We start from the raw sequence: 22,692 nt of genomic DNA, 5'->3' as shown, positions 1-22,692 counted from the left end.
CTTCTCCCTCTCTTCTCTTTCCTTCTCTCTCTCTTCTCTTCTTCCTTCTCTCTCTCTCTGTCTGTCTCCCTGTCTCTCTCTCTGTCTCTGTCCCTCTCTCCCTGTCTCTGTCTCTGTCTCTCTGTCCCTGTCTCTCTCTCTCTCTCTCTCTGTCTCTCTCTCTCTCTTCTTCTCCCTCTCTTCTCTTTCCTTCTCTCTCTCTTCTCTTCTTCCTTCTCTCTCTCTCTGTCTGTCTCCCTGTCTCTCTCTCTGTCTCTGTCCCTGTCTCCCTGTCTCTCTCCCCACCTTGGTCTTTTGCTCTTTCTCTGGCCCTGCTCTTCCTGTCCTTCACCTCCCTCACACCTCATGCCCTCATGCTGTACTATTGAGCCTTCCTTGCCATCCCCTGGCCCTGCTGGGGCACACAGGCCTGTCCCTGGGCCTGCTCCCACTGATGCTCATGCCCTTCTCACTGGGGCCACACCTCAGGTCAACAATCACTGCCCGTTCTGGGCTGCCAGACTCTTAGGGAAGAGCCTCAGCTGCTGTGGGTGCCTTCTCTGGTTCCCTCCCACTCACTTTCCTAAATTAAACACAGACAAATATCCCCAGCTGTTCTCTGGGGCGCCACTCAGACCCAGAATCTCAGGGTCTTCAGATGCCAATGGGGCCAGTAAGCCAACTTCAAATAGCATTTGGGAAAGGCCCAGAGCGAGGAGACCCGGGTTCCAGGCCTGGTTCTGCCATTAATACGCTGTGTGACTTTTGGAGTCATTTCCCTTCTCTCTGGGCTTCAGTCGCCTTCCCCGTAAAGGAAAGTTGTTGCTCTGGGTGATGCCTCGGGTCCGGCATTCTGTGACTGGTTCAGTGTGAGTTCCTTGTCCCTCTTTCCATAACTCCACTCCATGGCTGCTCATACCCAAGCCCCTCTTGGGAGCCCCATCACAAGGAGCAGGGGCCCACTCAAGCTCTGAGCTTTTATCCAGAAAGGAAGGTACAGTTACCTGCAGGAGGGGCTGAGGGGACGACATTCTCGGTGGTGTTTTTGGGGCTCCCATGTAACAACCCTGAGAACCTGTGGAGTCAGAAGGAAAGAAAGCTGGGAAAATTCTCTCTCAAGACCCCAGGGATGAGCCACCCACGTTCATATAGGGCCTAAAGCTTTACTCTGCCTTTCTTTCCAACAATATGCCCATTTTACAGATGGAGAACACTGCGGATCCGAGAAGGGAACATGGCTAAAAAGCGTCAGAGCTGGGATTCCAGTCATGCTCTTCTGTCTCTGAGTCTTCCGAGTATGCCATGGCTGGGCAAGGGTAAAAAAAGGGGCTACAGATGTTCTCTGGGCCGTTTTATGGCCAGAAGACCTGGGTTTGAGTCTCAGCTCTATCACTCTGTGATATTGGACAAATTACCATGTCCCTTTGGGCCTTGGTTTTCCATCTCAGGAAAACGTGAAGGTTGGATCAGGGCGTTGGTGAACTACCAATCCATCCATCAAAAAGAATTTATTAAGCACCTACTATGTGCGAGGCTCTCTACTGAGAGGTAGAGATACAAAAAGAGGCAAAAGACAGTCCCTGCCCTCAAGGACCTTACAATCTAATGGAAGAGACAACATGTAAACAAATACACATAGAAAGCAAGGTATAAACAGGATAAATAGGAAATAATTAACAGTCAGAAGGCAGTAGAATTCAGAGGCGTTGGGAAGGCTTCCCGAGAAGGTGGGATTCACAGGAAGCCAGAAAGGTCAGTAGGCAGGGACCAGCAGGCCACCATCTGGTTTTGTCCAGCTACAGAGCTAAGAATGGTTTTTAAAATTTTAAAATAAAGCTTCATTTATTTATTTTATTTCTTTACACTAAAGCTTTACTTAATGTTTATTTCATTTGAACATGCAAAACCATTCTTGGCCAGATTTGGCCTATGGGCTGTCTCTGCTCACCCCTAGACCAGCATGCTCTCTAGGGTTTCTTCGAGCTTGGGCATGCGCCTATGAAAGCCTGGAGGACGTCTGGAGGATGGGAACATTCTCAGAGTCTCCTCCCTCTCTCTCTCTCTCTGTCTCTGTCTCTGTCTCTCTCTCTCTGTCTCTGTCTCTGTCTCTGTCTGTCTGTCTCTCTCTCTCAGTTCCCCACCCTCCCTAGCCACCTGAGGCGGATTTCTCCCTCAGCCCCTCCTCACACCATAAGTCCAGATGTGACCCCCAGCGATGGACAGAAGAACACTTGTAAGTCCTACAAAACCGTGACGTCCCTAAAGTTTGTCCCCGGACCCTCCTACCTCCCTCTCAGTGCTTTTCCTTAGCCTCCCATAGTCTTGATCTTCCCTTAAGCTCCCACCTATTGTCCCATTTCCCAAGTCCTGAGCATCAGCAGGCCCTCACCTTATCGCCCGCTCCTCAAGCTAGAAGTGACCACAAAAGTCATCTGGTTCAGCCTGAGCAAGAGTCCTTTCTACTACATCCCAGACAGGGGCTCAGCCAGCCTACATTTGAATACTTTCATTGATGAGAAGCTCACTATCTACCAGGACAGTCCATCATTCCTTGTAGACAAGTGATGATCAGGAAGTTTTTCCTTTTCCAAGGGGCAAACTTGCCCCCTCTAACCTCCTATCCTTATTCCTGGTTCTTTCCTCTGGTGTCAGGAAGTCTCAGTTCTTTCCCAGGCTGGCTCTTCAAATACTTTGAGGTGGTTATCACAACTCCCCTCTCCAAGCCAAACATCCCCAGTTCTTTCACATCCTGATGATTGTAGGGTCTGCACTCCTGCTCTCCCCCCATGTGGTTTTTCTTCTCTGGGTGCATTTGAGCATCTCAGTGCCCTTCCTAAAACATCTGCCAGAACTGAAGGCAGCACTCCAGGTGTGGCCTGACCATGGGGGATAATCACCTCTGGCTCTCTTAAGGCAGAGTTCTGGGTTCAGATTAGGGGTTCTGGGCTGCCTTCTGTCGATTCTCATTGAGCTTGCAGTCTACTAAGACCCCTGGATCTTTTCCATTCAAACTGTCACCTGGCCACCCTCATCCTGTCCTCAGTGCCGTTGGTTTTGACTCCTGCTACAGTCTTAATTGATGAATTGAAGGTGAGCCCCATCACCCAGGGAGTATTTGTACTTTATTTGGGGGAACTCAAAGACCCAAAAGACCAAAGTTGTAGGAGTGAGATTTCTGGCCCCATGAGAGGTTGGCCTGGTAACTCTTTGGGGACTTTCCTCTTCCCTCCCATCTTACGCAGCCACCTTTCATTGCTAGGTCTGGTCCTCATGTTCTCCCTTTCCCCACACCCATCCCCCATCACACCTGTCCCCGGGAGGGAAAACTAGGTTCTGTTACAGTTTCCTCCAGGTGACTCAGGCTCAGAATTCCCTCTGCCTGTCTGCATTCATGTTGTTGAAAAGTGGAATAAATTACTAGAGAGAGCATTGGATAAAACACTGAACCTGGAGTCAGGAAGATCCGAGGTCAAATGTGACCTCAGACACTTAGGAGCTGTGTGATCTTGGGCAAGTCCCTTAACCTGCCTGCCTCAGTTTCCTCCCCTGTAAAATGGGGATAATAATAGCATCTACCTCACAGGGTTGATATGAAGATCAAATGAGATAATATTTGTGAAGTGCTTCGTATAGTGCCTGGCACATAGTAGGTGCTAGCTATCATTATCATTATTAGGAGGTACTGAGCCTCCCATCACAGGAAGTCTCCAAGTAAAGGCCGGATGGCCATTTGTAGGGCTCCTGGTTCAGGAAAGATTGGATTGATGATTTCTAAGGCTCCTTCCAAATCAGGAAGCCTATGAATCTAAGAGGGGCCTGCAGAGTGGGAAGCCATGTAGGTACATGGGGGAACCTCTAGAGAAGGCTGGGCATGGTGGGGGGTTGGGTGGGTGAGAGGAGTAGTGTGACCCTGGGGGATGGGCAGAGGGGGCAGGGCAGGATAAAGAGAGGTGATGTACTTCCCCATCCCCCAGACCAGCAGCACTTTTCGGGGGAGGTGAATGGCCCTATCCCCTAGAAAATAATCAGAGCAGCTTCCATTGATTTACAGAGCACAGTCCTAGGGGAAGTGGGGGGAGGGATTGGTGACTCTGAATATCACTGCAGAGGGGATGCTGTGGAAAGAGTGCTGTTCTGTTCCTAGAGTCACAGGATTCGAGTTCAAATCCAGTCTCTGCTGGATCACTTGCCAAGTGACCTTGGACAAATCACTCCCCACACCCACCTGGACTGGAGGACCTCAAAGCTCCCTTCTCTTTCTAGCTCTAGGCCTGTGATGCCATTTCACAGACGAGCAGATGGAGGCTTAGGGAGTCTTAGTGACTTGTCCAAAGTCACGCACTTGCCCAGCCAGTGCTTTGGACTCCATATCCACCGCGGCCTCCTGGCCTGGGTTGTGGGTAACCCTGGGGCTGAGGTCAGGGCTAAACTGATTATGCAAGAAAGCTTTGTCTATGGGAGGGTCCCTGGGCACAGCCGTGGTCTCCCGCTGACTCCAGGGAGAGGGACTCTGTGGGGGAGGCCAGGGGAATGGGGGCGGGGGGGGGCGGCTCTGCCCCAGGAGCCTTGGGTTAAGGTGACCCGGACCCCCCACAGGGAGGGGCCCCGTCCACCTGAAACCTCCCCCAACTTAACTTCAAAAGGTCAGGAGGAGTCAGGGTGAGAAAAGGAAAGTGAGTCAGAGGCCCTGGGTTCAAATCTCAGCTTTGTCACCTGGGGTGACCACTCTCAGACTCAGTGGTCCCCTGGGTAACATGAGGGGCTTGGACTGCACAGCCCCTGGGGCCCTCAAACTGTGATTTCCTCAGTGGGCTCAAGGCTCCTTCATGCCTTAGTTGGCCTCTTAGTGAGTTGGGGGGCCCCAAGCCCCTCAACCTCTAGTAAGGAGCTTTGGCCCACTCGGCCCCACCCGCCCTGGCCCAGTCGTCAGACACAGCCCAGCCTCGCCCGGGCAGGGAGATGCTCCAGGTGGACGGGCCCTAGGAAGGGGAGGCCTAAAGGAGAGTCTAAGCCCAGAGGGCCCTGTGACTTTGGATCTGGACGCCTTTAGCTGTTAGAGTGTAAGCTCCCTGAGAGCAGCACCAGGTTCATTCCTGAACGCTCTGCGTCTGGCACGTCAAAGTGGGGTCTTAATCATGCTTGTCAAACTCAGCTGCCTTCGGCTGTGAGTCCAGGTGAGGGAGTGCCGTCCTCCCAGCCTGGAGCCCGCACCGCGCTACAAGTGCTGTTACCCTCCTCCGGGAGGTAAAGGAGGCTCAGGGAGGGGAGGAATTTGTCCGAGGCTGCACAGCTGCTCGGGGCTGCACTGGGGATCCCAGCCCTTTTGGCTACAGTCGAGGCTCTTTCCACCAGAAAACCCCGTGGGAAACCCCCAGGAGTTGGGGGGAGGGGAAGGGGGTGGCTAGCCCATGGGGGAGGGGCAGCAAGAGAGAGCAAATCTATTTTCTGAGGCTTCTCACAGCCGGACTCCAGGCAGGTGGCCTTGAAGGTCCTCCTGACATGAGCAGGAGTTTGTCCCCGGAAGGACGCAGTGACACGTTCAGTCATTTCTGTCCCGCCACTCTGTGACCCCATTTAGGGTTTTCTCGGCAGGGATATTAGAATGGTTTGACACCTTCTGCAGCTCATTCTGCAGATGAGAAAACTGAGGCCAAGCTAAGTGACTCACCCAGGGTTATCCAGCTAGTAAGTGTCTGAGGCCGGATTTGAACTCAGAAGATGAGTCTTCCCAACTCCAGGCCCCTCTCTCTAGCCACTGCACCATTACATACCAAAAGGCACACAGACCAAGATAAATACACACACACACACACACACACACACACACACACACACACACACACACATACACACAAGTCCCCAGCACTCATTTGCTGTGAGAGATGCAGGTTGCGGGCCAGGAATTGTGGGAAGTTCTGTGGGGAGCCGGAAATCCCTCAGAAAACCCGCTTTGCCCCAGTGTGGGGGGAGCCCCTGCTGCTGGTTTTCCTTCCTAATCTTCCTTCTGGTCAGAGAGAAACCATATCACCTCCCTCCTTCCTTTCCACTTGGCACTGGGGATCAAGGAAGCTTTTTCTAGAGATGTCAGCGGGGAAAACCTGAGCCCTGAGCCACAGGTGGGAATTAACTGTGTGTTATGTGTGTCTGTGTGCATTGTGTGTACATGTGCAGGCGTGTGTGTGTGCAGATATTTAAAGTTATCATTCCACAGTGTGTGTGTGTGTGTGTGTGTGCATGCATGTGTGTGTGCGTGTACAGATATGGGTTAGTGATATGAGGGGACATGGCAAATTCCTCCCTCTGGCATTCAAGGCTCTCTGCCACCAGCTTGCTTTTTGTCCCATGACTCCCCCGCATGTTACTCTATAGGGACCTGTGATTTCTCTGGCGTAGGGAATTCCCAAGTGAGGAAACTCCCTCTACGGGTGCAGGTTGGCACCTTCGGTGAAGTTCATCATCTTAGAGAAGTTAATCATCTAAGCAGAGCTGTCAGACTCACAGGCTCGGAATTGGAAAATGTTTAACAAAATAAATACAAATACAACACAGCAGAGAAGAGGATAATTTGTGGTTTTCTAAGTCAAGAGGCAGAGGCATGGGATCCATTTCTATTTGGGTTTGACTCATTCAGGGCCACACAGGCAGAATGTGTCAAAGGCAGAAGCTGAACCAAGGTCTTCTTGGCTTTGGGGCCAGCTGTCTACTCACCACACCACACTGCCTCTCCTGGAACTCTTTCCGGACTCCTTTTTCTTCCCCCAATCCAGTCCCTTCCTGCACTCTATTTTCAGAAACCCCACCCATACTCTAAGGCTCCTCTTGGGTACCACCTCCTCCGGGAAGCCTTCCCTGGCCTCTGTTCATAAAGTGGAGAGAACAATGGTTACTCTTCAAAGTGTGTATGGGGTGTGTGTGGATGGAGGACTGACCTCCCTCACACCACACAACCGCCTTAGCCTCTCAGTGCCTGAGGAAAGGCGAGGTGCTATTCTGTAAGAGCTCACAAAGTCTAGCCTCTGTTTGCTTATCTGTAAAACGGGAACAATGGCATCTGCCCTGAGAGGCTGGCAGACAGGAAGCTGAGTTCAGAGTCAAGCTTCTAGTCTCAGGTCAGCTACCTCACAGATCAAAGGAAATACATTTAGGGAGGCTAGGTTGGAGTTGAGTTTGGCCTCTGACACATCCTGGCCGTGTGACCCTGGACAAGTCACTTGACTCTGAGCCTCAGTTTCCTCATTTGTGCAATAGGGATAATAATAGCACCAATTTAAGAGGCAGTATGGCCTCAAAGCCAGGAAGATCTGGGTTCAAATTTCACCTCTGACATGTCCTGGGTGTGTGACCCTGAGCAAGTCACTGAACCTCTGGGCCCCAGCAAACTCTCTGGGACTATAAATTGCAGAGAAGGTACCCATTTGTATGGGTAGAGGGAGTTTCTTCACTGGGTGTGCTCTATAAAGTGTTTTGTAAACCTTCCTTAAAGGACTGTAGAAATGTGAGTTGGGATTATACTTATGAGAGCACAAGGCTGGGGGCAGCAGGAAGGTGGGAAGTAGACAGGGAAATGAGCTGAATTCGGGTCACTGACAAGTAACTGCTATCAAGCTGTGTGACCTTGGGCAAGTCCCTGGACCTCAGTTACCTTCTCTGTAAAATGGTCATAATAATGTTCGATCCACATGTCTCACGGGACGGGTGTGAGGAAAACATTCTGTAAATCTGAAAGTGCTAAAGTAACGGGGAATTGTCATTTGATTTTGACTCTGGGGCCTGTGCTTCTGCATGTAGGCACTAGGAAATAACTCATATCCTTTCTGACAAGAGAGGCAATGAAAAGATGAAAGTGGAAATAGAGGAAAAAACACTAGAAGACATTAGAACACAAATCAATGCAATGACTGATCTCTACTCTGGAGGACACACCTCCATTATAATGCATACACTGTTTGGACGTGGGCAGGGTGCCCATTTCACTTGGCTAATCATACTTCCTGGGTATAAGGGAGAATACTGGGGGAAGGTAACATAATAGGAGTGACAAATTTTTTTAAAGCAACAATAAAACATTTTTTAAGAGGAAGAAGGCGTCAGGAACAGGACAGCCTGAGCACAAGGCTCAGGGGGAAAGGCAGCCAGGAAACCTAGATGAAAAACTCTCCGACTGAAGGTAGCTTGGGCTCCTTATCAATGCATTGCTGCAGGTCCCAGGTTATGAAGGCTTAGGTGTTTGTTGAAACATTTTTTTCCTCAAGGCCTGTGAGAGGGCATCAAGGAAGTTTGCAGGTGCGAACATAACATGAAACACAGAAGTTGGAAAGCAGGTTAGAAATACAGACAGAGAAATAAAAAACACATTTAGGAGGTGCTGCAGTAAGAAGAAATATGGTACTGGTATGGCTTCACAGGGAAATAATATAACCATAACTAAGCCTCACATGTTTTTCAAAGGTCTTGGTGGGACATAGGGGTAAGAGCCTTAGAGTTAGAAGACCAGGTTGGGGGTGCGGGCTACTAGCTTTGGGGCTTTTCACCTCTCTGGCCTCAGTTTCCTCCTCTGTCAAATAAGGGTGATAGCCTTTACCCTCCCTAGATCACAGGGACCCAGTGAGAGGATGGATATTAATACTCACTCTACCACATTCTGCTAGACAAATGTCAGGCACCATGAACCTAAGACTCCAGTGGGGAAATGTCTTGGCCAAGACCACACAGACACTTAGCAGCAGAACCAGGGATAGACAGGCTTAGTACAGGTATCAGAAGGACCTTTCCAGGGGTGGAAAGCCTTAGATCATTAAAATACATTACCTGGAAGAAACCCTAAATTTTGTGCCCAGGGCAAATACTACCTATTGGGCCTATAACCAGGGGCACGACACTGACTTCCTCTGGGGAGATGATGCAGGATACTGTCCCATGAGGAAAGAACCAAGACCCTGGCATACTGGTGTGAGGTCCCTGATAGAGGCTCCCGGGTGAGGATCACCGGAGCTCACCCCAGCCTGCCACCTGGTGGTTTCCTAGTTTGCCTACTTATTCTTGCTCGTTCGACTTTTCTGGACCTCAGTTTTCCGCTTTCTCAAATGAGGGAAGGAAAAGGCGTATGCCACAATGGATAGAGAGCTGGCCTTGGACTCAGAAAAACTGGGGTCCAAGTCCAGCCTGAACCTCTCAGTGTCCCAGGTAACTCTCTAAGACTATTAGGTTGCAGAATTCTAGGGGGCACTCTCCCACTGGGAATTGCCTCGCTCCAGTGAAATCACAGGTGAAGAAAAAAAAGATTCTTGGTAATTAGCTGCTGAGCTCTGTTGTTTCTATGCTGCTTAAGGACTAGAAGTGCTTTAAATTAGGCACCACCTAAATTCAGTCACCTAGGGACAAAGATAGTGTTGCCTCATCTTTGTTGTGGCTTTCTCCAGAAAGTGACAGGAGTTTCTAACAGGGATACTAAATACTAAATTGGACACTGGGGCACAGTCTACAGAGAAGGCTGTTTCTAAGGGAGACCAGCTACAGAAAAGTCCTGTGATCTGAAGGGGAAAAAACAACAGATAAAATAACGACAATTTAAAATGAGGATGTGTTCACAGGCACCTTGGGTGCAGTCTGCCCCAAACTTGCCTCCTCTGGGCTGGGGCATCCCCTCTGGCCACCGCGCCTGCTGCACGGGGGAGGGGGGGTGAAATGGATTTGGGCAAGTCTGAGGGTCAGATGTCCAGCCACCCCTCAGCCTCCCGGATCCCCTAGGTCCTCACCTCTTAATCATGCCACACGCAGGGTAAAGGTTGGGACTGTGGGAGCCTCCATTGGGGTTTCGATCATAGTAGTTCTCATAGAGAATGGCCTCTGTATATTTGATAGAGAAGAAAGGGAGACGAGTGAGGAAAGGTCTTCACAGACACCTCCCATTGCCGCCCCTCATTCCATTGCTATTGGGTAAACCAACCTTCCCACTGTCCCGGGGAAGGGGAGGGGACCTTTCCCAGGCAGGCCCAGCCCTTCCACCAGAGGGAAAGTCACAGGTTAGAGGGAGGTTGGAGGGGGGAAGTAGGGATCTCAAAGTTCTCACCACCTCTAGGAAAGGGGCTCTGGGAAAGCCCTCCCTGGGCACAAATCCCATTTCCTACTGAGAGATGTAGCGACATGCTGGCATTGGGGTTGCTGATAGAAGACCAGACTTGGGAGTCAGGCAGACCTGAGCTTAGACCCTGCCTCAAACACTTACTAGCTTCATGACCTTGGTCAAATCATTTTACCCCTGAGTCTCAATTTCCTCATCTATAACATGAGGGGGTTCGAGTCAAAGACCTCTGAAATACTTTCCGGCCCTGAATCTATGATCTTGTGAATCTACCAGGGTGACAATGGGCATATCTTCATGTTTGGGGCCTCAGTACCTTCATCTATAAAATGTGGTGGTCAGACTTAACAACCTCTAAATTCCCTGCTGGCTTTAAATCTCTGGTCCTCTGGAGCCAAAGGAAATGACTCCCATGTCCATAGCATTTTTCTTGTGGTAGCAACACAGGTCTTGTATCCTTACCCCCATTTTACAGATAAGGAGACTAAGGCACAGAGAGGTTATATGTGACTTTCCCAGGGTCACACAGCAAGCAGATGTCAGGGCTGGGACTCAAAGCCTGGTCTCTGGACCCGAAGACCCCATTTTCCAATAACACGGCCCTGATTCTGCGCCACTGGGAATGAGGCATGGAGAAAAAGAATCGCAGAATGTCAGAGTTCAGCGGCCATCCAGTCCAAACCAGGCCTATAAACCAAACCTCCCACCCATTGCCACTTGCTCTGCACCCTGGGGCCAAGCAGAAGAACTTTAGATCGTCCTCTGTGAATACTCAAAGACAGTTATGTCCCCAGGATCTTCTCTCATCTAGGCTAATCATCCCTAGCTTTGAAGTCATGGATGGGAGACCCGTCACCATTACCACTGCCCTTGGCTTGTTGCTGTCTGACTTATCAATGTCTTCCCTAAAATGTGATATTTAGAACTAAACCCAGTCTCCATATATGGTCTGGCCAGGGCAGAATACAGGAAGACAGTCACTCCTGGGGGTGATCTGGGGACCACCCCCCACATTCTTGGGGGCTTTGCCTCTTTTCATTCTGGCCAGACTCATTCATTTTCTTGGCCCCTGTATCACAAACTTGATTCTGATCGAGCTTAAAAAGCCTGTGAAAATGCTTAGATCTTTGCCAGATAAACTCAAGTCTAATCATGTCTCTCCCCATCTTATACTCACAAAGTCAATTTCTAGAATCCAAATGTGACTTTATAATTAGCCCTATTGACTTTCATCTTATTCAATAAAGTACAGTATTCTAGCCTGTCAAGACCATTTTGGGGTCCTAAATCTACCAGCCAGTGTACTAGCTATACCTCCCAGCATGGGGTCATCTCTAGATCTGGTGAGCATGTCATCTCTGACTTTATACAAGTCCTTAATAAAAATGTTAAACTCCATGGGTCAAACACAGATCCCCAGGGCCCCCCCACTGGAGACCTTCCAAGCTGAAACTGAGCCATAAGACTGCTCTTTGAGTCCAGTTATTCAACCAGTTCCAAATCCATTTAACTGGTTAAGCATTTAGCCTGTGTATCTCTTTTTCACATGAGAATTTTTTTTTGTTTTTTGTTTTTTTTGTTTTTTGTTTTGGCTAGGCAATGGGGTTAAATGACTTGCCCAGGGTCACACAGCTAGTAAGAGTTATGTGTCTGAGGCCGGATTTGAACTCTGGTCCTCCTGAATCCAGGGCCGGTGCTCTATCCACTGCACCACCTAGCTGCCCCCACAAGAGAATTAAACCTTCTGCTCAAAGCCTTTTTCACTCACCTTTCCCCCCTTAATGCTAATGCTTTCCCTCTGAGATTTCCTCCAATGTATCTTGTCTATAGTTTGTTTGTATATGGTTGTTTGCATGATTTCTCCCCCATTATACTGTAAGCCCCTTGAGGGCAGGGACTGGCTTTTGCCTTTCTTTGTATCCCCAATGCCTGGCATACAGTAGATGTTTAATAAATGTTTGTTGATTCCACTTGAGAATACTGCCAAACACTTTGCTAAAACTCTAAGTTAATTATATTCATAGTATTCTTCTGAACTATCAGTTCAATAACTGACTGTTGTCAATAACTGACCAGTTGTCAAAATGGAACCTGGGTTAATCTGGCAGGACCTGATCTCAATGATGTCCTGCTGGTTCTCAGGATGCTCTGACACTCAGATTCTAGATGCTGGCTCTGGACTTACCACCCGAGGCACTAGTGTGCGCACTGGAGCCTGGAGTCAAGAAGACCTTAGTTCAAATCTAGCCTCAGATATTTACTAGCTGTGGGACCCTGGGCAAGTCACTTAACCCCTGCTTCAGTTGCCTGTACTGAAAAATGGAGATAATACTAGCACCTACCTCCCAGGATTGTTGTGAGGATCAAATGAGGTAGTAATTATAAAGTGCTTAGCACATAGTAGGTGTTTAAAAAATATTTGTTTGTTTCCTTCCTTACTTCCTTGGTCCCAAATATTCTTCACCATTTCCTCCTTTCCTCCTTAGATTTCTCTGAGTATGTACTCTTTTTTTTTTCAAGATTCATTAATTTATTCATTTTTAGTTTTCAACATTCATTTCCACAAGATTTTGAGCTCCAAATTTTCTCCCCATTTCGTCCCTCCCCCAACCCCAAGACAGTGTGCATTCTGAATACCCTTTCCCCTAATCTGCCCTCCCTTCTATCCCCCCCTCCCTTATCCTCTTCCTCTTCTATTTTCCTGTAGGGCAGGATAGATTTCTACTGAGTATATATTCTTAATATACAGGGCTGCCTCAAACTCTTTTTTCCTTTTTAAAATCATCTCAGGGCAACATCCTGCATCTCTCCTGGGCTGAAGCTGTGGTGTAGAAGTCTCTCTTTGGGCTCATCTCAAGCCCAGTGTGCCCCTTCCCCTTTCCCCTTCCCCCCAGCACTCTTGGCAAAACCTCAAACTGAACTCACCTGGCCGTTCTGTTCCCGTCATTTTATGCTGGATGAAGAAGTCTATGTCGGCCTCTATACTGCAGCCCTCTAGACTTATCCGGACATCCTCGTAGTACTGCAAAGGAGACAACATCAGCCGTGGAGGCAAAGAGAAAGAATAGGGACGGGGTGCCAAGGGACGGGGTGCCAAGAGACGGGGACCCTAGCCCTGGTTCTGCTACTACTTCCCTGACTGACTTGAGGCAAGTTCCTGGCTCTCTCTGGGGCCCCATTCATTCCTCTATGAAAAAGGAACAATCGTCTCTCTGCTACCAAGCTCACCCAAGAGTGTAATGAGGTTCAGAGGAGATCTTGTTTAAGAAAGCTCTTAGGAGAAGAGGAGGCTACGGCAGCCCGGTGGTACGATGCATAGAGTGGTTTAGAATCAGGAAGACCCGAGTCTGAATCTTACTGCACATATTTATCAGCTGTGTGATTGTGGGAGGGTCAGTCAGATCTCATTTCCTCATATGTAAAATAGGGATAATGAAGGCGTCTACTCTGAAGGGTCAGTAGAGATAGGGACTGAACTGTGCTTTCGCTGGTAAAGAGAACTCCCAAATGAGGAATCTCCCTCCACCAGTGAAAGTTAGCATCTGTTCTGTAACCTAGGGTGTTACAAAGTTGCCTCGAACATTGAGAAGTGAGTTGACTTGCCCAGGGTCACTCAACCAGTGTCAGAAGAGGGACTTAAACCCAGGTCTTCATGGCTTCAAGGCAGGCTCTCTGGCTGCTAAACCAGACTGCTGCTTCTCTAGTGGTGTGCCTGTCCTTAAAGGGGCTGCTGCCAAGGTCATTAACGGGATCAAGTGAAATAATACATGGAAAGTGCTTTACAAACCTTAAAGTGTTCTTCTAAAGGTTAATTATTGTTATTGCCATTTGAAGAGAGAATTGTTCTTATCTAAGTGTTGTTGAAAAACCATCCAGAAGCAGACCATTGATACCCTCCTTCCTGGAAAAAGCTCCTGTAGCTCTGATCAGTGCCCTTGACCTTGGGCCTCTGCTAGACCACCAGTGGGCAGAGGTGTGCTGACTAGTGCCTTGACTACCAAGGAAATGCAAGCAGGGGAACTGGTCAGTGGAGGAGCAGAGAGCCATACCTACCTCATCATCTTTGACACACTGCATGGAAAGCTGATTACAGTGGACCCAGAGGGAGTTCCGGAGAATGGTGAGTCGATCAAACTCCTGGAGCTGAAAGGCCTAAACCCAGAAAGAGATTTCCTGAAGTGGGGCTGGGGAATGATGGCAATACCAAATGCCCATCTATTATTCTATAATACCACCTAGCTCTGTTTCATCAGGGGCCAGGACCCCCCGGCTGACATATATGTGTGTGTGTGTGTGTGTGTGTGTGTGTGTGTGTGTGTATGTATATATATTTTTTTCATATTCATGCCTTATCAGCTTATCCTTTAGGTAACATGATCTACTAGAAAAACAGACTGTTTTTGGAATCAGAATGTTCCTTTTACTAGCTGTGTAATCTTATTCAAGTCACTTCTCTCTAAGCCTCAGTTTTCTCCTTTGTAAAATGGGAATAATAATATTTGTACTACTTACTTAACAGGACTGTGGTGAGGAAATCACTTTGTAAACTTCAAAGTGTTTTAGAAATATGAGCCATCTTAAGTATTATTATTATAGAAAAAGTGTTCTTGTTTGATGAAATTTAGATAGAAATGGTTCTAGAGCAAGTTTCTATCCTTCCATGATTATTTTACATTTAATGTTGATAAAGTACAGGACGTGAGGACAAATCCTGCCTTGGACATTTACTAGCTGTCTTTGTCTGCCTCAGCTGCCTCATCTGTAAAATGGGGTCATAATAGCACCTACCTCCTCGGGTTACCGAGAGATTCCAGTGATGTAGCATTTACAAAGTACTTTGCATAGTCCAATTATTACACGAATGTTAGTCACTACTATTGTTAGTTATTCATTGCTTTGTTATTACCATTGCTGTTGTTGTCATCTCTTTCATCTTTTTCAGTGGAGCTCAGGTAGAAGCAGCCCTGGGCCCTGCCACTATCCCGTGGAGCATCTTTTATCTTTAGAGCTCTCCAGACTGGTCACTATTTTCTCTCTATTATATCTCCAGTATCCTGTTCAGTTTGGTGAATCCAAGAGGGGTTTCTTTTCTAGGGGCTCATTCACCATCTCTTAGCTAAGACTTTTCTTGCCTCCTCCAAGAAACTTTTATAGAGTCAAAGAATCTTAGAACAGCGTTTTAAGTCACTTGGTTCAACCTTCTTGTGAGCAGGGAGGCCTCTCTGCCACCCTGATAGGAGATCCAGCTTCTGCTTGATAACTTCCAGCCACAGGACCCTTGCTACCTTCACAGACAGCCCATTCCCTTGCTGGACAACACTGATCATTTTTCCCAATACTGAATGAAAATCTCCTCTCTTGGTTGTTAAAAAAAAAAAGATGAAATCTTTTGTTTTTATGTCACTTTCATTTCCCAATATCTCTCTCTTTCTCACTCTCTTTACACACACACACACACACACACACACACACACACACACAGCTATCCTCCATAATAAAGAATAAAAAATAAAGAGGAAAAAACAGTTCAGCAAAACTAACGAAAGCATCAACTATGTAGTAATTCACATCCATAGGCCCCCACCTCTGCCGAGAAGCCTGTTGGTTTTACTACCACTCATAGATAATAGATATTATCATATAATATGTATTCTATAATTACACAATGTAATAGACACTTCATGAATATAATAACCTAGATAATGTTAATTTGTAGTTTTCTAACTCAATGTGCAGCCTGCAGGAATCATTTCTAATGAGTCTGACTTATCTGTGCCCGTGGCTTATCCCTCCTTTTATAGGATGATGATGGTAGCGACCAGAGAAATCAGGGATGCTCAGGAGCTTGGAGGGGATCTGGTCTAACATCTCACCCAAGACATGAATCAAATCTTTGACATCTCTGACACAGGGCGGCTGTTGGGTCATTGCCAGTAATGGCAGCCTCACACCCATTCATTCCATTGCGGGCTAGCTCTGGTTAGGGCGCCACTCACCTCACAGGTCTGCTGGTGTTCCTGCTCCCAGTCACACCGGGCCTTCTCCAGCTGGTTAACATTTTGTTTGTACATCCGCTCTGAAAGGCAAGTCCATATACACAGTTTCTGGGTTTAGTTTGGAAGTCAATATAGCCTTGAAGGTAAGAGCAAATATACCTGCCCACCAGCGGCTCCCTTGGCGACAGCCTTGACCCAAATATCATCATCTTCTTGACCAGGGGCTGGGCCTAACAGTCAGTGGCCAGAGGAACCCTGTTGTGGTCCGTGCCTTGCTTGCAGTCCCAGGCAGGCCCTAACATGTGCTCTTTGTTCCTGGGAAACCAGCCCATAGGATCTTAGCATCACAGACCTAGAGTTGGTAGGGGTCTTAGAAACCATCTAGTTCAGCCTCCTCTTTTGATAGATGAGGAAACTGAGGCCTAAGAAGGCTAAGTGACTTGCCTAAGGTCACATAGGTAGCAAGTGGAAGAGCCAGGATTTGAACCCAGGATCTATGACTCCCAATCCTGAACTGCCTAACACTGTGCCGGACAAAGATGAAAAACAGCCCAACCAGAGAATGTCTCTTCCTGGAACACCCTCCCTCCACCCTCATTTGTCCAAATCAAATCCACTCTTCGAGGCCCTGCTCAAGTGCCCACCTCCTCTGGGAAGCCTGCCCTGATTAGCCCAGCCCCCAAAGATCTCTTCCTCTCAAATCCCTGCAGTACCTACAGCAGTTACAGGGGCATTTCATCATTCATTGTCTTTGATTTTAATGACATTCAATTCGACGAGCATTTATTAAGTGACTACTGTGTACAAGGCATTGTTTGAGGCACTGAGGATATGAAGATAGAAAACGGCAGCCCTTGTCCTCAAGATGCTTCCAGTCTAAAAGGAGCAGTAAGCCATGGGTACAGATAAGTCAGACTCAATAGAAATGAGGGTACAGGCTGCACATTGAGTTAGAAAACCACAAATTAACATCATCTATGTTATTATATTCATGTAGTGTCTGTGCATTACATAATGATAGAATATATATTCCATGATGATATGTGCTATCCATGTGCAGTAGCAGTGCTTTATTTTGCTAACACATTGCCCATGGACATTTTAATCTGGTTGGGAGTTTTGCCTGAGGCTAACATCTCTTTTGTAAGGCCCAATCCTGTAAGCAGAGGTGTGGGTAAAGGTCTAAGAAACCAGGGCTGGAATAGCAGAATCACGAGCGGGCAAAGGATTCAAAGGCAGAGGCCTGAGCCCAGGCTCAGTGACCAACCCTAAGGTCAAGCAGATGGTGGTGCAGTGGATAGAGCGCTGGGCCCAGAGTCAGGAAGACCTGAGTTCAAATCCAGCCTCAGACACTTACTAGCTGGGTGACCCTGAGTCACTTCATCTCTGCCCGCCTCAGTTTCCTTGTCTGTAAAATGGGGATAACAGTGGCACCTACCTCCTGGGGTTTTTGTGAGGATCAAATGAGGTAACATTTGTGAAACGTGCACAGCACAGTGTCTGGAACATAGTAGGTGCTTAATAAAAACTTACTCCCTTCCCTAGTGACAAATGCAGAGCAGGAACCCCGGTGCCCTGACCTCCATTACCCCATTTCAAGGCAGATCTGTGTGGCCTGAGGAGTTTCCCAAGCCAGGTGGGATAGGGATGCTTTGGGGGTGGGGACCTCAGTAGGGAAGGGTGGGGGGAGCTGTACCTGCTTCATTGGCTGCATCCTTACATTGCTTCGCTTTGTTCTGACTCTAGAATACAAAGAAGAAAAACATGACATCTTACACATCCAGGCCCCAGCTCCTTTTTCATGGAAGCCTTTCTTGTGGTCCCCAGAGCACAGAAGGCTCATTCATGGCCCATAGTATTTACTGCTCTTCTGCATCTCTCTTTGGGCCGTTCTTCTTCCAGGGATTGACTGCGGTGCCCCATCCTCATTTCCAGCCACCCTGTAAGGCCCAACTCAAGTCCCACCTCCTTTGTGAAGGCTTTCCTGGCCACACCAGCCCCACTGGTGTGATTATTCCTGCCTTTTCACTCCCAAGGCATGAAGAGTCTGTGATGTGCATTTTAGCCCTGAAGCATAAATTGTCTTCTCTCCTCTTCAGGTTGATAAGATCTCCCTGAGGGCAGGTCCTGTGTCTTAAAAATTAGGTGGAATACATACCATGGGGATCATGGCATCTGGTCCTAGAAATGCTTGAACTGAATTCTGTGAATTCTATCCTTACACAGCTCTGTGAAGTAGGTGGTGTGACCATCATTGCCCCCATTTTATAGAATCAGGAGGCTGAGATTCTGAGGGTTAATGTGATTTGCCCAGGCTCATACAGCTAGAAGGCAACAGACAGGGATTTGAACACAGGACTCCTGAGTTTAAGTCCAATAATAGACTGGACTCCACTGTCTCCACTGAATAGACCAGTATTTCCATGATTTCATCCGGTCTCTCCATGAAATAAAATGAGAGTCAGAGACCCCGTCAGGATGTCTGGCCCAATCTGCGGGTAGAGTAGGACTTTTCTCTACAGCATCCCCAATAGTGACCCCCAATTGGGGTCATATCCTCAATATGACCCCAATAAATAGTCATCCAGCTTCTGCTTGAATACCTTCAGTGATGGGGAACTCACTATCTGTAGAATAAGGCCATTCTACTTTGGGATGGTTCTCTTTTGGAATAACCTGATTGCCCAGTGGATAGAGCACTGGGCTAAGAATTAGGAGGACTTGAGTTCAAATCCTGCTTCAGACATATACCAACTGTGTGACCCTGAACCTTTCTCAGTCTCAGTTTCCTCATCTGTAAAATGGCAGGCTTGTACTCCTTGGTCTCCAAGGTCCTTTCCAGTTCTAAGTATGTGATCCCATAACTGTGAGGAAGTTTTGCCTTTACATAGAACCAAAATCTGTCTCTCTGCGGCTTCCAAAATCTGCCCTTTGGGGCCAACAGGTCTGAGAGGCAGAGAAACTGGGGCGGGCTTGGAACTGGAAGACATAGGTTCAAATTCCCACATCACCATTTACTAGCTCTGTGACCTTGGGCAAGTCACTTCCCCTCTGAGCCTTAGTTTCCTCCTCTGTAAAATGGGGATAATAATTCTTGCATTAGCAGAGTTGTAGAGAAAGAAGCCTTTCAGCATGCCGTAGGAATGAGAGTGGTGACCTGATGGCAGAGCCAGGAGGACGGGTGGTGGAAGTCACAAAAGAGGCCAATTTGGACTCAATGTTAAGGAAAAACAGATGATTAGGGCTCTCCGAAAGCAGATGGGCTGCCCCAGGAGCTATTGGACTCTCCCGAATCAGGGATCTTTTTACGCTTAAAAAAATATTAAGTACTTAAGAATTGCTAAAGAGGAGGCGGGGGATTGTGTATGAGCTGTGAACCTCTGCTATGTACAGTTTGTTTTTTAAAGTGTTTGTTAAACTTAACCAGGCAGGATGAAACTGTCCTGTTTGTGTCCCCTCTTCTCGTTTTCTCCTGTGCATATTTAAAATGTTTTATTATTATTTATATTTATTATTATTTACTAATTATTAATTATTTATTTGTTAACACCAAGTTAAATGGGAGAGTTCCATAAAATCTCAGGGTCGTGGATCTAGAACTGGAAGGCAGCTTGGAGGCCGCCAAATTCAACTGTCTCCTTCTACAGGTGAGGAGACTGAGGGGAAGACGGGTCCTGCCCAGGGTCCGAAATAGGAAGTATCTGAGACAGGATTTGACCCCAGGTCTTTCTGGCTTCAGTACTCTCCCCACTCTCCCCTACTGCCACTGTTTCTTCTTTCCATCACCTCAGAATCGGAATAGTTCAACCTGACCCACAGGTGTCCCCCCCAAACCTCACAAACCCACCCCTTTCATTGTAGATATCTCTGCAGGAAGGCTTGCATCCCCTCTAACAGGCCCCAGCCCAGTCCTACTATATCCCTGTTTCCATTCCCTGCTTGCATCCCCAGAGTAGCAAATGCCCCCGCTTTCCTGACCTAGGCAGGACATAAAATCATTTCTGCCTTTCCTGAAATGTGACAGAGAGAGCGTGAAGTGGCCCGGTGATGGAAGCCATGGGAGAAGGGGCACAAAGGAGAGAACCCCTGCAGCGGCTGGGGCTCACTTGCCACTCCCCTCGCTGCATGCAGCAGACAGCCATGTCCTCCCAGGAGGCCTTAGCCTCTCCCCGCCCGGCCTCCACACCTGACTGGTTTGGGCAGGCGCCACGTACCTTTTCCACCTGTTTCTGGTTGCCCTGAGAGCTGATGCGCTCAAAGGCCTGCTCTGCCTCATCCGCATCCTTGCACTTCTGGTCGTAGGTCTTCTTGGACTGTGGAGGGAAGACAGAAGAGGTCCTGAGAGCGGGCTCTCCCCCCCTTCCTCTCCATGGGCCCTCCTCCTAAGGGATAAGCCATGGCGGAGGGGTGGGGGGTGGGGAGGATGATGGGGAAGGATCACACGAAGAGTCAAGGGATCAAGATGAGGCCATATGGGAGTGATTCTGGGGGGTGGAGGAGAGCAGCCCACGATCAAAGTCTACTTTAGACTTCTTCCAAGAGAGACCTGGGGAGAGTGTGCCCTCCTCCTAGTGCCAGAATGTCTCTGCTACCCAAGGTACCATGGTGCCTGAAACTCCCCCATTCATCTCCTTGGGTTCAGAGTTCTTTCCAGGCTCTTCCATTAAAATGGCCAACTTGGTCCCTCCCACATCCAACAGAAAGGAGTCTATAAGAGTCTTTTCTCCCCAGCAAGAGGGGCCCAAAGCAGCCCAAGGGACCTGGGGTGGAGAGACCTGGGGTAGAGAAGTAGGAATAAAGAGAGAGGAGGGGAGGCTTCCAGAGACAAGCTTCTCAGCGCCATCTTGGTGTGGCCGAGATGCTCTTCCCTGGGTCCACCAGCAGAAGGCCATTCTTCACCCAGCCCTCCCATCATTTTCAGGTCTCTATTGACTCCCTCCCCGCTAACAATCTACGAGGGGCTGCAGAAAGGGTGGGGAGGGAGGGGGATGGGAAAGGCCTCGACCTTTCATTAGGAATCTCTACCCCCTTTTCTTGGTTCAGGCTCTTTTTCTCTAGTTCTGAAGGACATTAAATATTTTATCAGTGTCTGTTGCCAGATCCCAGCTGGATATCTGGGCCAGGCAAGGAGCTGGGACTGATGCTAAACACGTATTAATCACTTGGGACCCTACCCCAGCCTGAACCCATCACTGCCACTGATTCACTCATCAGATCTCGCCCCTTGGGCACAATAACCCAGGAGTCCACCCATTCTTCATTGAGGGGTGCCCGCCCACCCTCAGACTTGCCAGGGCTCCGTGTTGGCTTTGCTGCCCCCTCCAGGAGAGGCCGGCTACTCCCTCTCCTCTGCTTGGCCCCTGCCAGCTCCTAGGGTCAGTCCCAGGCTCCTCCGTCAGCCACCACTGTGTCCTGGTGACCCCAGAGACTCACCTCCATCGTCTTCTTGTAGAGGGACAGCTTGCTCTTTTGAACTCGGTCCATGGCTATCTCGTACTGAAAGACACACAGGCAACGTGTGAGCAATGGCGGCCAGCCCTGGAGGGGCCCGAGCAGTGCCAGGGTCCGAAGACCCGGTTTAGAGATGGACAGGGGCGCTCTTGGGAAGGAGGCAGGACGCCCGTTGTCTGAGATCTTAGCGGCTGTTCTCGGCCTCTCCCTCAGGGTCATGGTTTAGCACTGCACATTTTTGGGGGGGGCTGGATTTTATTGGTGTAAGGGAGCTGCTAGTAAGGAAGTCCCCTCCAGCGAAGGGTCCAGCCTGGCTCTGCCCCTGCTAGGCTCAGGAAGCTGCCCAGGGCACACGGCCAGGGGCAGGACTCAAACTCAGGGCTTCCTGACTCAGAGGTTGGCCTTCCTCTGTCCGATACAACTGGCTGCTTCTCGGCTCTGTACATAGGCACTTAATTAATGTTCCTGGAACCCAAAGGAATCTGGATCTGCCCCACCCTGCTTGGCTAGCGCTGAGGTGACACATCTTTTGGGGGCTGTTTCATTTTTGTCCTCAAGGTGCCTAGCACAGTGCCTGGTACACAGTAGACGCTTAATGCAGGCTTATGGTTGCAATCCTTTGTTCCGTGTTGTAAGGCCCTTCCCAACTCTGACAGTCTGGGTTCTAGGTTCTAAGGTCCTTTCTAGCCCTGACAGCCTGGATTCTATGTTCTAAGGTCCCTCCTAGCTCTGACAGTCTGAATTCTAGGTTCTAAGGTCCCTCCTCAGCTCTGACAGTCTGGGTTCTAGGTTCTAAGGTCTTTTCTGGCTCTGACAGTCTGGGTTCTATGTTCTAAGGTCCCTCCTAGCTCTGACAGTCTGGGTTCTAGGTTCTAAGGCCCTCCTCAGCTCTGATAGTCTGAGTTCTAGGTTCCAAGGCCCTTCCCAGCTCTGACAATCTGGGTTCTATGTTCTAAGGTCCCTCCTAGCTCTGACAGTCTGGGTTCTGGGTTCTAGGTTCTGAGGCCCTCCTCAGCTCTAACAGTCTGGGTTCTAGGTTTTAAGGTCTTTTCTAGCTCTGACAATCTGGAGTCTATGTTCTAAGGTCCCTCCTAGCTCTGACAGCCTGAGTTCTAGGTTCCAAGGCCCTTCCCAGCTCTGGAAGTCTGGGTTCTAGGTTCTGAGGCCCTCCTCAGCTCTGATAGT

At 48.7% G+C, this 22,692-nt stretch overlaps 1 protein-coding gene across 4 annotated transcripts in view; it reads right to left on the bottom strand.

The window, feature by feature from the left end:
- PSTPIP1 (proline-serine-threonine phosphatase interacting protein 1) overlaps positions 1–22,692 on the bottom strand; it is a 97,531-nt gene that overhangs the window by 3,334 nt on the left and 71,505 nt on the right. For all 4 annotated transcript variants that reach the window (XM_027840742.1, XM_027840744.1, XM_027840745.1 and 1 more), the window contains 8 exons: positions 21,490–21,552; positions 20,271–20,369; positions 17,753–17,798; positions 16,057–16,136; positions 14,114–14,212; positions 12,986–13,082; positions 9,735–9,825; positions 984–1,054 (listed from right to left, as the gene is read on the bottom strand). In XM_027840742.1, the coding sequence (XP_027696543.1) occupies positions 984–1,054; positions 9,735–9,825; positions 12,986–13,082; positions 14,114–14,212; positions 16,057–16,136; positions 17,753–17,798; positions 20,271–20,369; positions 21,490–21,552 (646 nt within the window). The remainder of the gene's footprint in view (positions 1–983; positions 1,055–9,734; positions 9,826–12,985; positions 13,083–14,113; positions 14,213–16,056; positions 16,137–17,752; positions 17,799–20,270; positions 20,370–21,489; positions 21,553–22,692) is intronic.

This window comes from Vombatus ursinus, unplaced genomic scaffold (assembly GCF_900497805.2).
Source record: "Vombatus ursinus unplaced genomic scaffold, bare-nosed wombat genome assembly UNPS02014847.1, whole genome shotgun sequence".
Taxonomy (NCBI): domain Eukaryota; kingdom Metazoa; phylum Chordata; class Mammalia; order Diprotodontia; family Vombatidae; genus Vombatus; species Vombatus ursinus.
Note: the sequence above shows the minus strand (reverse complement) of the source record. Positions and strands in the feature narration are given on the sequence as shown.